Here is a 15449-nt window from a genome sequence, read left to right on the forward strand (position 1 = left end):
CTTAACCGACTGAGCCACCCAGGTGCCCCTGTTTTTCTCCTTTTGCATAATAAACACAATACAAATTTCTTTGAGAGCAAGGACAAAATCTTTCTGCTCATCTCCATGCTTAACACAGTGTTGGGCATGTAGCATCTTCAGCTACTAAATAAAAACTACAAGGAAAAGGGCAATTTGTGTCTTTTTTGGCTTTAAATGTATCGCATCTCTTTAATAATGTCTTAGCTCCTGAAATCACAGATTAAGTGATAAAGAAGAATAAATCACTGTTGCCACATTTAACACTTGTACATTTTATTTAATTAAATCAGCCATTGTACACATTTGCAGCTATGTATTGTTAGTGTTGTATTTTTTTTTCCATTAACTAATACATGCCCTCATAGATATATTCAATTAGTGTTATCACCATGGGAACAAGATGCTGATTCATCAACTGAAAATTCACTTCTTCTCACAGTATTCAAGTTTTTTGATTACACAGCAAAAATCAAAACCAAAAAAAGGTGAATAACCATTATGTTGTTACACAGACATCATCTGCACTGCAAATAACACAACAGAAATGCTTTTCTTGAGCTCCAGTGAAGGTTCTGACAAGAAGGCCATGGTGTGTCTCAAAAAGTTTCACCATCAGCCTCTCTCATTTTGGCTGCCAAAAAAGCTTTATTTCCTATCCAACTGCCAAAAAGTGCTAGCATTTGAGGCTTAAGAGATTTGGCTTATGGGAAATCTCCCTCCCAGGAAATTTGCGCCCTTGGCAACACTACTTGAAATGATGAAGTGCCATTGTTTGTCACTTTTGTTTTTGACATTCGGAGCAATGAGTCATTTTTGCACAACAGGAAAAGACCAGATAGAATTGGAAAATGTTCAATCCCTGGAGGATAGACTCTTTTTTTTTTTTTTTAATTTCATCTTCATCGAATATACTTTTCTTTAACAAATAACTGATTCAAAATGTATACTGTTTATATGAATATATTTGTGAATATATATATATGTTAAAATGCTACACAGCTTCAACCACTAGAGGAATAAGGAATTAGGACATGGAAATCACTCAGATGATTAAAGTTCCCCTTCTTTGAAACAAACAAAAAAGTGCACAAATGCACTTAAGAGTTTCCAAGGGAGTTTGGATTTCAAATAAATAAATCAAAAATTTTAACCAAAACCCAATTTGTAAGGATTTCTCAACCTTGTCTGCAAGCTAAAAAACAGACCTAGCTGAAAAGTGAAAAGTGCTTGCTCAGGGTCAGAAGAATGAAAACCATCAGTGTGATTAGAAGAGAAGTTTTGACTGTGGTTTTGATTTTTAAATGCTACATGCAGGTATTAGAGAAGATATAAACCCGGAGGGGGGGGGGGGGAAACACTCCAGCATGGTGAAGGAGTTTAACCTTTTGCGTAGTGGGTAAATCTTGTTTCCAATGAATTATCTACAGTGCAGTGGCCAGAAGAAAGTACCACCAATAAGACAGCGTGGTTTGCTAAAGCAGCAATGAAAACTGGAAAAGTACAGTAGTTATAGCTTTTAAAATACCCTGCCAATGTGTCCAAAATCCAAAAGACCTGAAGATGCTAGAACGCCACAGGATGTAGCTGCTAGCAGCTGAATACCTCATTGTTTCACTCCTTTTGCCTTCTGCTCCCCTTCTCCCCTCCCTCAGAGTGGCTGTTGGAGAATCATAAATCAAGGCTGGCCAGCACCAGCAATAAGTGCTTAGTTAGGATAGTCCCTTGAGGTCATTAACCCATCTTTAACTAGGAGCAATGGCTACTCTGGAAGGTCTAAGGACATGGTAGGTCTGAAGTGCTTCTTTTGCAGTAGAACTGTATTATCATTCGATTGTGTTAGCAATATCTTAACCATTGTTCAGCAATTTCTAGAGGCCTTTTATTTCCATGATGCCCAGTGTAGTTATGATAGGCAGTGGTTTTAATTTTAATATGTTGTTCATCTGAGCATTTTAGCTATATACATTGTACAAGGATATCCCTTGGAAGGATTCCTATACATCAACACTTGAAGAGGTCTGTAGGTGAAGTTCTTCTGATCGATGGATTTTCATGGAGCTTGTGCAGAAGCAAAGAACGACGGAGGTGGCCAGTTTCCAGTTTAGCACAGACACAACAAAGTAGTGGATACAGCATCCAGACTGAAGGATGCTATCTTTGGTCACAAATTAGCTTACAGTTAAAGAGGATGGGGAAAAACTAAAACAAAATGCAGTGTTTTTGCTAAAAGTGGAAGTGTCAGGGTATCCCATTAGGTCGCTCTGCTAGTGAAACGGGAAGTTGCATATCGAGTGGATGTGTGGTTTCTGGTGTGAGGACAGGGCAGCCCCTCATTTGGCCTCTTGCTTCGAGTCCTCCTTGCAGAAATGCCGAAGGAGTTGCTGGAGGTCGCGCTGGAGGTCATCTTGGTCTAGTGCTTCTGGTACATCCTCCAGGTGCTCCAAGTAAATGTGTTTTCCATGCTGGTCCTTCACCACAGCCCTCTTCTGTGTACTGGCTTTACTCATTGTCGTCCTGGAGGAAAGCAGACAAGAGAGAATTATACTTTCTTCACTACAAGGCAGCCACCACCTTTGGGGTGGGAGTGATCACTGTGACACGAAAATACTTCACTGTGCTACCTCTGGATACTTCTAGACTGAGCTATTAGTTTAACATCTGCAGCCATCCTTCCACCTCTCTCTTTTAAACATGGCCTCTCCCATCTGACGTAAGTCATGAAATGTTTTAAAGTATTTTGGAACAAAGAATATTTTTTAAAACTTTCAAAACTATTTCAAAGAAATAAAACCATGCTTTCATAAGATTCTCTCCAAAAGCAACCATACAATCATTCATGTTTGTTTAAGGTGCACTGATTTGAAAGCGCTTGGCACATCCCGAAACAGGGATTCCATATGTACTTTTTGACAGGCTAGGAAAAATAGTTTTTGATTTTCTGAAAACACCTCAGCTGTCAGCTTAATCCTTAGAGTCGCATCCTGTTCTGGGAAATGTTCTAGGAAAACTTTTCCACGAGACATAGATCTTTAAAAACGGGAATCTTATTCTATCAACATAGAGGAAGGTGAATACCAACGAGAGATGAGGACTGCCCCAGCCTTGAAACTTCATCTGGAGACGGTAGGGAAGAGAGAGGAGAGAGAGAAAACACTGAGACACAGATCCTTCCTCCATCTGCTCAGATTTCCAGGACTTTGCCCATTTTTGGTCTTCTATGCCACTGACTAGTGCTTTCTTGGCTCCCTCCTAATGATTACTTGACAAAAGGGGCTATGATGTACTGTGGTATTTAGTACTATTTTCCTGTATCCCTACTTGAAAATTATTAACTGTAATTTGTTCATTCTCTGTCCTTCCATCTACTTCTCAATAGAATTATTCATTCTGTAAATATGTGGTGAACATTTTTATGTGCCAGGCACTATGATTGTAATAAATAAGGAAAACAAATTGCAGAGATTTTAAGCGATGTTCCAAATACAAAGTAACACAGTTAGTATGAAGTGAGGCCAAGACTCAAGGATTCCAGAGCCTGAATCCGTAACCACGATGCCATGCATCTTCACTTAAAACCACAGAAGAGCAGTTTTCTTAGCTTTACCCCAGCATTTTTCTTAATGGATTCCTAGTGTTCAGAAGCTAGAGGTTCTGCACTGTCATGCCTTTAAGATCATCCTGAGTTTTCATTATTCTACCTTCTCATACTGCCATGCATTTAAGATACTCCTGATTTAAAAAAAAAAAAAAAGACTTATTTTAGCCAAAATACTTTCAGGTTTTCTTTTGGGCATCTTTGTCTCCTTCTTCCTTCTTCTCATGTTTTCTTATTCTCTCCTTCCTTTGACACCACATGAATTATTTTGTATCTGAAAGCAAACTTAAATTTGTTCCTCTTGATAAAAAAGGTCCAATTTTGTTCCAGTGGTTGAAATGAGATTGTGTTTTTCTCACGATTCAGCACCCATAATATTTTTTCTTCTCCGAAAAGGCAAATATCTGATTATTTCTGCCAAGAGCTAATAGCAGCCTTCGTGGCACTGGTGTGGCTGTGTTGGGGGGTTGGGGGGGGGGGAGGCGGTGAATAAGCTTCTATCACAGGACAATCCCTGATATTTTGTGCAGATATCATAGATGAATGTGCTTATGAGCATGTGTATGCATGCAACTCAAGCAGTGGAATGAATTTACTTATGTGTATTCAGGGGAGCAGTGGGGATGATAAAATATCTTCGTGACATACAAGATAAAGCGGTGTACTGACAAATACAGTTCCGGAACTAAATAGCTGTGCAACTTAATTGAGCTGCTCCATATCCCTGGCTTCAAATTCACCAGCAGTAATTAAGAAGTTTGGATTAGATGGTCTCTAAATCTATCCCAATGTAAAGATCTCATGATGTTAGGGTGTACCTGGTTTGTGTGGCTTTGTCTGCATAACTGAATAAAAGACGTAAAAATTCAGCGTATAAAAAGTACTTTATCCTTAATTCACGGGGCATTTTTAAAGTTCCCTGAGCAATTACACTCTTTTAAATTCTTAGCTGCTGCTGTTTTTCACATGTGATTGGAGGGCGGAATTGTGACAGAACCTTTAATTCGCTGTTCTAATTATTATGTTCTGCAGGCTGAAAATAGCTCTGTAGAGTACTATAAATGACAATCTTTTTCTTCTTTACAATGAAGCGAAAAGAACAATAGTAACTTGAATTTCCATTGTGTCTTTTCACTGAGAAGCTGAGGACACTTTTTTAGCATGGTGCTGCTAAAGGACCAAAGAGAGAGGGGACTAGAGAGAAAGGCCAGGAGACAAGGCAATGTTGCTGACAATCACGCATCAAGTAGGTGATAGGGACGACAGAGCGTCACAGCTTGTCTCTTTCCTCAGGCACAAAAATGAGCCACTTACTTCTTTTGTGGCCCTTTCTTAACTTGTTAAAATCCCTGGTTTCAGCATTTACAGTCAGGTTTGTGGGTATCCAACTCATGCTCATGTTATTTGCCACTCGCATGCAAGATCATGAAACAACTTAAAGATTTTGGAAGCAGCTTAAAAACAAAAACAAAACCCCAAAGCATGTGCCACTCGGCATTATGATTCAGTATGACTGAGCTGAAGGTAGCTGGTCACAAGATTAATCCGTGAGCAGCTGATTGGTTTCCTCTCCAAATGTGCTCCAAATCTGCCAACACAATGGAATATTCTAGCCAGTTGGCCTTAACGAAACTGATGACTTGTTAAAACCCAGGGAGTGGTTGTGTGAACAGGTGTCTCAGTTCCCCTCAAGCCTTGGTATCATTTTCAAAGCGTTAAGAGGACACTACAGGTTTGACACACTGACAGATCTACCGCTTGGCAAAGCGGACAACGTAGACAGACTTGGTAATTCCCAAGGGACGTTAGGGCAGAGGTAGGGGCTCTGTTTTTCTTACAACTGGAAAAAAAAGTCAAGGTGTTAGTAGGCAGAGCATAACCCCATGCTAACCCAAACCTTTTAATTACTGATCCATCCTCTTTCAGAATCTCATTCTCTACTAAACTGGGTAAGTGCACTTTCATGTGGCTACCTGTATAGCTCAAAGCCTGAAGAAAAAAGAAAATAAGACAAAACCCACCATGAGCCATGGACTTAAAAAAAATCTATTACTTTGCTTAATTGATACCATAAAAAGATATGCTTGAAAGCAGAAATAAAAACAATCCTAGGAACAAATGTAAATACTGAGTTTTATTTACATCTCTCCCATTTGTGAGGGAGATGTATTGTATTACTTATAAATGTTGGTAAATAGCATCTGTACCGATTGACTTTTAATTTCCTCCACACCTCATCCCCCCTCTTTCTCCGGTGGAGACTCTAATGATGAATATAATGATCAGAGGCAAAAACAAGCAGCAAATGAATAAAGCCCAAAGCGTACAACTCACATAATTCACCTTTTGATTATACAAGGTCAAAATACTGTCCTTAAAAGTATTTAAATAAGGTATGCTTTTCATATCCCAATGCATTCCCATATATAATCTCAGTGCACATTGTGGGTGTAGAAGAGAATGCACATATAACATTTAACTTCAAAATGTCTCAATAGCAAAAAAAATGTTTTGTAGATGTTTGCATATGCCCTACAATCCCTTAGTGAAAACCCCTGGGGCCAGATGTATCTCGGAATTCAGAATATTTTCCCTTTTGGATTTTAGAAAGGTAGTATGATATATATGCTGTATATTTGAATACCTCTGATGGGGCAGGGACAGCATCTACTAATCAAACGCATAAATATATCCACAGCAAAACATATGAATATTCAGTCTAGGTAGGACCAAAAGACTCTCCATGTCATTATAACTCCATATCAGCTCACATTGTTTTACTGCCAAGTTAGCTTGCTATTAACCTACAAAATTTGTATTGGTTTTCAGAATTTTGGGATTTTTTTAATCCTAGTGTGGATCTGTCCCTATGGACCCATTTCCTAATTACTGAAAATCAGAACTTAAATAATTATAAATGCTTGTTTTATATCTAGGTTTAAAATAAATCAGAGTTTTCATTAATGCCTATCTTTGGAAATATTTGAGAGCATTAGCTACTAGAGATAATTCACAATCAATCTTTCTCTCTTTCTTTCTTTCTTTCTTTCTCTTCTTTCTCTTCCTTCTCTTCTTTCTTTCCTTCTCTTACTAATTAAAGAATTAAAGTCACTTCTGGAGCATCTAAGCAAGATGTACAATCGTGACCTAACTCCGGAGATTCTGATTCAGTTGAAGCGAATCCTGGTCATCTAGACTTTTAAAAGCATTTAAGATGACACAGAACTTGTCGCTTTGTGGATACCACAAGTTGAGAAAACGTTACCTCACTGTACAAGTTATTCAAACAGCAACTCTACTCTCTTGAATTATTCTGCACCCTTCCATGAATACATATATGGAATGACATAATGGTAAATCCTTTTATTTTTAAACACAAAGCAAGCACAAAACACACAACACAAAAACATAAAAGTGATAATGCTTCTATACCTCTTCAAAGTCATCTTTGGCTGAAGGAAGATCAGTGGCTAAACTAGAATCACCCAGATGTTTCTCCATCCTTTCTCCATGTACCATAGTTGTTTTAACAACTTTGCTGACTCTACGGCCTTCCACTGGTTCAGCCTGAAATTGTGAGGTACTGGACAAAATGCTGGGCTCAGACAAAGTTACCTAATGAATGAAGGACACATGATAACACAGTTTCTGACTGCCAAAATGTAACAGTGATGGATTTTTCTATGTAAAAACAAACAAACAAACAAAACCCCAAAACCTTAAAATGGTATACACAGGCCTTCTGGAAAATAGTATTTTGGAAAAGAGAAGCAGGTACTAAAAGAAAGAAAAAAGCCTATAATCAACTGGTAATGCCTATATAATGACTCTATACACACAGCACCAAACCCACCACTCATTAATCAGCTGAACGAAAATCTGTCAGGAAGTATTATGAATAAGAAACCGATTCCTCAGCGACATGACAACCTGAGCATGAACTCTCTTGTCCCCCATGTTTAAATGGTTTTGATTTTATGAAGATAAAATTAAACCCCAAAAGAGGAACTCTCAAAGATATGAGAAATTGAAAAAGTAGATTTCTAGAGAAACTGTGGGTGCGATAATAAACTTCTGAGGATGTGAATGAATGCAAAACAGTGAGTGTGTCACCAATGATATGTCAAAGGGAGTAAACGTTCCTCAGAGAGGGAAGTAGAACAGAAAGAAGTAAAACTATAAATCAAGGAGTTTCTGGATCCTGGCTTTAGTGACTGAAATGCAGAAGTTTAAATATCAAATATTTATCTCCAGTGCCCTACAGAAGACTGCTATGCTGCCCGGGCACAAGCATTACAACACAATTTTACAAGGTCTTTTCATGACATACAGCTCGCCAGCAAATGGAATTCTGGTCTTTTAAAATTCCAGTTTTGGATTTCTGTTTTATGTACTCAGCCATGAATTAAACAGAAAATAGAAATAAGAAGGACCAGGGGCACCTGGGTGGCTCAGTTGGTCGAGCGTCCGACCCTTGATTTCAGCTCAAGTCCTGATCTCAGGGTTGTGAGATCAAGCCCTGCAGCCGGCTCTGTGCTGACAGTGCAGTGCCTGCTTGGGATTCTCTCTCCAACCCCCCCCCCCACCCCCGCCCTGCTCACTCTCTCTCTCTCTCTCTCAAAATAAATAAATGAACTTAAAAAAATGAATAAATAAGAAGGACCAAACAGAGACAATGAGTATAATGGCTACAAATGTCCTTGAACGTTAGTTTAAAATTCCACAAAATCATGAAGAAACATGTGAATATGCAACTGAAAGCAGAATGCCATATAAGCGGGAGCAGTGGGGCCAGTATGGACAATCGTGTCCATCTCTTCTGACTCTGTTTTAGACCTCTCCATAAAATCAGGTTGGAGAATCAGATGATCTTACCTCTGACTGTTCAGTGTCACTCTTTAATACAATGCGCTTCATGACTTTGGAATAGCCATCTCCTTCCTCAAAGCTGATGGGTCCCTGTGCCATTCCCTGCATTGTAACCTCTTCTTTCTCTGTGCCATCAGAGGCTACGTACCGCCTAATGATTTTCCTAGTGACCTGAAAGATATTTTATTCATGTATCTTGTGTTTGAGTGACAGTACCGGGGTACCGATAAGTTTTAAACAGGAGGCTTTGAGATCAACCATGTTAGGACAATACCTTCTTTACCACAGTGTGTCCATGCTCATCAATGTATTCTTCTTCTGTGACTGTTTCTGGGGGTATGTCAGGCATATCATCTCCCTAAACAGTTGAGAGAAAACGGTCACTTCAGTGTCGGGCATCAATTCTGAGAAACTACTCCCAAGTGCTTATAATGTTAGAAAATGAAGGGAGCTACTGAGAAGCACTGGTGAGATGCCAAATCCTGTCGAGTAGTGTGTTTTAAAGAAAAAAAAAAAGGTGGGCAGTAACATGCTTAGGAGAATTGGACCAAAGTTAGGCGTAAAACAAACACACCAACAAAAACAGACAAGCAAGGTGAGGTGGGTGGAACTGAAGAAGCGGTCTCTCTCTTGCTGTTCGCTCTCTTGGAAGTGGGCTGCCAATGTCATCACCGCTGCAGGTTTTTTGTTTTTTTTTTTACGAACAAAACTTAGGAGAGTTAAGTGAAGGGGTCTGCTTTTGAATGGCCATGCACTACCTAAAGAGCATGCCAAGCCCTCGTGGCTCCACGGCTAGCATCACTCTCTGAGGGTTACGGGGACAGAAGTGTCCCGGACGTGCAGGAACGTAACAGCTGGTACCTGAATAATCACTCGTCGGCGGACAACCCTGGTAGTTACCATCGCCTCCTCATCTGAGCTGGCCTCCAGCTCACCTAATTCCTCTGTTAGCTCCTGGTGGAAGCATGGAAGCATCGTTTTGTTTAACACGCTAAGGAATGTCTTCACTACCGGTTTCTGCTTTAGTTCACACGGTTTTCTGAAAGTTTTATTCATGGAGGCTGTGCTAGAAAAGCCAGCACAGCAAACAAGTGTGTGTCTGTCTCACACTTTGGTAAGAATACTTTTTTGTTCAATGAATGAAAACAATTCTGGAATTCTGAAAGCTGAGTGCCCATCTGTCAGAATCTATCAAAAGAAATGAGCAACTTGTCCACATTACTTCTTGGACTTAAACTCCTGATAAATAACCAAATGTAAACACAAAACTTAAGCAACACACACACACACACACACACACACACACAACACTTGTAAGCCATCAATACTCAACACTCAGGCTTAGGCTTAGAATGATTAACCCACAGGTATAGAAATAACTTATGCTTGTAGCAGAACTTTCTGCAAAAAGTCAAAATTTCCTGCAGCTCTTATCTAGCCAGTTGAGCATCTCCCTGGCAACAAACAAGGCAGGCTATGAATAATATTAGACTCATTTTGCAGAGAAGTTAAGATGCACAGGCCAGTCTGATTTTATGGCTCTGGCCCAGAGTCAAAGATGGAGCTAAGAACACAATTTTAGATTAGAACATATCTCGGGGGCGTTCTATTGAATTACTCTTTCCTAACAGGATACTACTTTTTTTTTTTTTTAAAAGAAAACTCAATGATATTTTTTCAACATATTTTAAAATATCTGACATATTTCTATATGCTTTTCTGCTAAAGGAAAACATGTAAAATCGAAACCAAAGTATACTTTAAATACATTCTGGAATCTGCTGCCTAGAAAGATGATCAGCAAGAAAAGTGACTGAAGTTAGATCCTCAAGTTAGGGTCATGAGAATTAAGGGTCAAAATAGGAAGCATCACAGAGATAACTGGATATTCACCAAGAATAAATGGAACAGGCCCATAGAAAGTGGAATACAGAATGACTTATCAAAATTTATTTATATGCATAGAAAAAATAAATGAATTATACAGATAATTGTTTGAAATCTATACTTCGATTAGCCAATGGATTCTTAGGCTAAATTTAGTAACTCCTAAGCCCTGATAGCATCTTTGAAACATTTTTACCAGAATTCATTTAAGCTGAGAATTTGGGAGATGAGTAATTCTGTGCAAAGGTACACTTAAAATAAAAATCCATTCACGGGATGAATTCATTATTTAAGATAACTACCAAAACTGGGACACAGTTCTCATTTGCCTGAAACTCCCCTAATTTTAGTTATGATCTTAGATAAATCCTGCTAGCAGATGTCACCCTCATAGTGAACAAAAATAAATGTAGGACTTAAGCCCACAGATATGTTGTATCATGCTTTTCTTCAAAACCTTTCAGTTCTTTTCTATACCTCATTCTTTACTACTGAGACCTATATTAACGCTTTAAAAACACGGTGACATAAAAAATGCTTTTGAATTCTAAAAGGACAAATATATAATTTAATAGATATTAAATTTAATCCAAACAGATTCTCACACTTTTTTGTGCATGACAATCATCCAGAGAGTTATTTAAAATGCAGATTCTTGCTCCCCTCTTCCCTGAGATTCATTCCTCTGAGGAGGGCTTAAACACCACCAGTGAACACTGAGGCATGGGAATGATTCAGAATACACCGTTTAAATTAATTTCTTAGATGGTCTCCGGAGACCCCTCTTTGCAACATCAAAGCTCCCTTAATGACAAAGGAAACACTTAAGTAAGTTTCTGCTCCTTATTCTGACATTCTGAACCACGATAAGTTGAGGTACACTGTCCTTTTTCAAAGTCATTCTTAAAATAGGTATAAGGAGATCTATTTTGGAAATAATCCTTCCTTTAGTGAGGAAAATTTGGGGGGGGGGGGGAGGAAAACCCCACCTGATATCCACAGTCTGCGTGTTCATCACCTGACAGCACAGACAGATGTAACCAGAGTCTGGCTCCCACAAGTTTCCATGGCTGGCACTTACTGGGGGCCCTGTTAATCCCTCTCACTAGTCTTCGTGCCCATGGTTATCAATTCTGCAGGCATACTGTTTCACTCCAGGGTTCATTTTCCTTAGCAAAAGGGTTTCCCAATTGTAAAATTAAGGCTCATGCTCAGGTAGCAAGAATTAGAACTGTGTATCTTTTTTTTTTTCCTAGATTCCCTGGTTCCCAAGTTTTAAAGGGGATTGAGGGGTTTCCAGGGTCCAGGTTGATTTTTTTCAGAGAAAAAATAAACCATCAGAGAAATGGAAACTGGGGAAGATTTGTAGCTTTGCTGCCTGTGGGCAAGGAAAGAGAGGAGATCCTTACCTTATGGAAAGCTGCATCGTCATCGAATCTTTCAAGGGCCTGTGGCTGGTCATCAGCAGACTCCACTATCACAAGGCTAGTTTTCTGAGAACTCTCCTCCTTATGTTCTGGGGGCTCTTCCGGTTCCTGTACAATGGGAGAGTCGCCCTGCTCACTAGATGTTGGAGTCTGGAGGTGTGGCCTCTCCTCCTCGGGAGGTGTACTGATTTCCTCAGGTGTCTTGCTTTGAGAGCCAGATATAGCCGTAGGCTTTTGAGTCTCCGACACTTCCGTCCCTGGGGTTGTCACACTGAAATGGAAAAGCCAAGTTACACCATGAGAGCATTTACATTTCCCCTTTTGCTGAAGCAAGGCAATTGGAACGAAAGATGGAACTTGTCTTCATGGTCCATGACAAGTCAAAATAAGTTTTGTATATGTGGCCGAGAAATGAAATTTGAATAAAAATTATATGTAAGAAAGTTACAGCTCCTTGATCTAGTATTAGCTGGGATGGATCTATTCTAAAGAGAAAAATTACTCTAAAATGTATTACCATTTCTTAATCTCTACAAAGTATATAAATTATAATTTCATCTTTTCTTTGATACCTCAAGGTTATCTTGAAGATTTGAGGAGGTTTATATAACAAAGATCTGTAGATAATAAGGTTTCTGAAGCAAGAATCAAAGTTTGGGAAATTTTTTTTAAACATATATAAACCCCATGTTAATATGGTTATCATAATTGCAAATATAGAGAGATTTTTATTATACTTCTGGAAAATTATTACTTGATGGAAAGACCTAGTTAAAACTTTTTCTTCTGATTTAATTTGGAGTTACTCCAATGCAATCTTTATAATCTCAGTTTTAAATACGAAAATTCTTTTTCTGCTTTTAAACTTCTTATTACAAATTTCTGATACTAAGTACCCAAATGCCTCTCTGATATTCCCTCTTTGCTTCCCATCTTTTTATTTTTCTTTCTTTCTTCTTTCTTCTCTCCCCTAAAATCTAAAGGTAGTTGGTAGGCGGTGGCTCAGTGGAAGAAAGAGGATTTTATTACCCATTTCACCCTCTTCTCAAGCTCCAGTGACCCCAGCAGAAAACTCGCTTACTGGTGTAATCTCCTGACACACTATTCTCAGATTTCAGGTCTGGGGACACACTTGCCTTTCACATCATCTGTTTTCCTTCTCTAGATATAACAAGCGTCATTTAAACAATTCTCTTTCTCATTTGCTTCTATGAAGCCCAGTACTTGAGTTCTGAGCTGTTCTATAGCTTCCCTTTAGCCAGAAAGTCTCCGGAAGACTTCTCTGTATTTCCACTCTGAACTTATCCCACTTTATTCTGACGGTCTTTCATTCTGTGTGAATAATTTGTGTTGCGTTTCTATTTTTATTGTCAGCCACCCCAATGATTTGGTGACATACACTGAGGGCTGCTTCGCCTACAGCATCCCTGTTCATACTATGAACTAGCCATGGGACAACTGGCACATATCAGAGCACTGCAGAGAAGTCAAGTGCAATAGTCTTATAAGCAATAAGCATGAGGTCTTCATGAAATCTTACAGTTTAAACAATGCTTTCATAGGCGTATCCTTGACCTGTGACCCTATGAGATGAATAAGGTATATATTCTTATAACTTAGAGATATGGAAACAGAAACCAAAAAGGGCTTGGGGCTTGCCCAAGGTCATAGAACCGGAAGTTGTTTCAAGCAGATCTACCATACAATGCTGCCATAATTATGTCTCAAATCTTTCGCTCTTTTTCCTGTAGTTCTGGCACTTGCTACTGGTGGGCTTATTTGAAAACCATCTGAAAACAATTTACGGTTGCACATGCCTGGCACTCTTGCCATACCGGCTTATTTCTTGGAATTACATTGGACAGGCTTTCTTTTGAAACTCACAAGTACTCCTGCTGACATTCAAGAGTTGACTCTTCAGGCAGGTCTTGCATTTTCCCTGAGAAATCCTGTTGAACTTGCTCCTTGTGAGTTTGGGGAAAGAGCTCTGTTGCTGAGCTGTCCCCCTCAGTTTTGGGGATGCAATCCTGAAAAGTAGAATAACCGACAGAAATGTCTTCCTCTGAGACAATGGGAGGGTGATCACAGGACTCGTTTTCTTTAGAAGCAGCTTGCTCCTCTTTCTGCTTGTGCTGGGCACTGCATAGCTCCTCTTGAAGTACTGAGAACCCTACAGGGAGAAACAATTTAAATGAAGTATTAACTGAAGCTCACTTATATTAAATGGGTATTTACTAGGTAACTATTAATGTGCCACATCCTGTGATAGATCCATGGTTACAAAGCTGAATGAGATAACTGTGTCTGCCTTCAAGATACAGATCATCTATTGAAGCTCAGGCAAGTAAGAATCTATTGAAATGCAGAGTGACGGGGCCACAGTGCCAGTCAATAAATGCAGGAGCACCCAACTCAGGGTTAAAGAATCAGGAAGGGAAATGCAGAGGGTGTGACATTTTAAGGAGACCTAATGATAACTGCTACTGAGGCATAGAATGTAAGTGGGAAGAAGGATTAGAGTTTAATAATAATTAATAATAGCTAATACATTCTAAATATTATGTGTTAGGCACTGTTCTAGGTGTTCCACAAGTATTAACTTGTATTAACAACACTTGGGGTTAGTACCCTTTTTTGTGGAGGGTCTCTCATGCCATGCTAAGGAATATTATCATACCCAGGGCAATGAGGAGTCACTGAAAACTTTAGCAGAGGTATGACTGACATTCATCTACTTATTTATTCACTCAACAGATGTATATATTATCAACTATGTAGTAGGTGCTCTTTAGACGTTAGAGATATAGCAGTGAACAAGGTAGAAAAAGTCCTCACTGAACTTTTATTTCTGCAGATATATATTTATGATGAATTTTAGGAGAAAAGGAAACCATGGTAAAGAGTAAATAGGGCTAGTATTTTAGATAGAATTGTCAGGAAAGGGTCCTTTGGGGAGACTGATTTTGAGCAGAGGCCTGAATAGGTAGGTATTTGATGCTCTGAGGGAAGAATGCTCCAGAGTGGAGGAAACAGAAAGTAGCAGAGCTCCAAAGCCCCAAAATGCATAGGGTGCCCAGGGAACATCAAGGAGGCCAGGTGTCTGGGATTTATAAAAAAAAAAAAAAAAAGGAGAGAGACAGGAGATAGGACAAACTTTCACACCATCATTTAAATCTATGAAAAGAAGCTACAGAAAGGAATTGTGTAAAAATAACCAGAAAAATAAGCAAAAGAAAAACAAAACCATGAAGGGAGGGTGTCACGGAAAGTGAATGAAGAAAATGTTTTTAAAAAATATTAATTTTTTGTCAAATATTACTAAGGAGTAAATAAGATGAAGACTGAAAAATTATTTGCTGTATTTGGCAATGAGGAAATCATTGGTGAATTTTATAAGATTGCTTTCTGTTGAGTGGTGATGACTCAATAAATGACTGTCATGGATTCTAGAGACAGTTCTAGAGAACAGGAAGACAGGAAGTAGATATAGGGAATATAGGCTATTCTTTTGAAGAGATTTTCTATAAAATGAATGGAGAAACAGAACAATCATACAAGAAGGCATATAGGGTGAAGGAGTTGTTTTGTTTTGTTTTTAAAGAATGGGCTCTACTTAAATGTCCATCAACTGATTAATGGATAAAGAAATT

General features: G+C 38.9%; 1 protein-coding gene across 2 annotated transcripts in view; it reads right to left on the reverse strand.

The window, feature by feature from the left end:
* Positions 1-273: 273 nt before the first annotated feature.
* ANK2 (ankyrin 2) overlaps positions 274-15449 on the reverse strand; it is a 240429-nt gene continuing 225253 nt past the window's right edge. For both annotated transcript variants that reach the window (XM_042984019.1, XM_042984020.1), the window contains 8 exons: positions 13684-13969; positions 11782-12070; positions 9347-9439; positions 8760-8843; positions 8492-8656; positions 7049-7231; positions 5514-5605; positions 274-2535 (listed from right to left, as the gene is read on the reverse strand). In XM_042984019.1, coding sequence (XP_042839953.1) covers positions 2352-2535; positions 5514-5605; positions 7049-7231; positions 8492-8656; positions 8760-8843; positions 9347-9439; positions 11782-12070; positions 13684-13969 — 1376 coding nt within the window. In that variant the 3' untranslated portion in view covers positions 274-2351. The remainder of the gene's footprint in view (positions 2536-5513; positions 5606-7048; positions 7232-8491; positions 8657-8759; positions 8844-9346; positions 9440-11781; positions 12071-13683; positions 13970-15449) is intronic.

This window comes from Panthera tigris, chromosome B1 (genome assembly GCF_018350195.1).
Source record: "Panthera tigris isolate Pti1 chromosome B1, P.tigris_Pti1_mat1.1, whole genome shotgun sequence".
Lineage (NCBI taxonomy): Eukaryota > Metazoa > Chordata > Mammalia > Carnivora > Felidae > Panthera > Panthera tigris.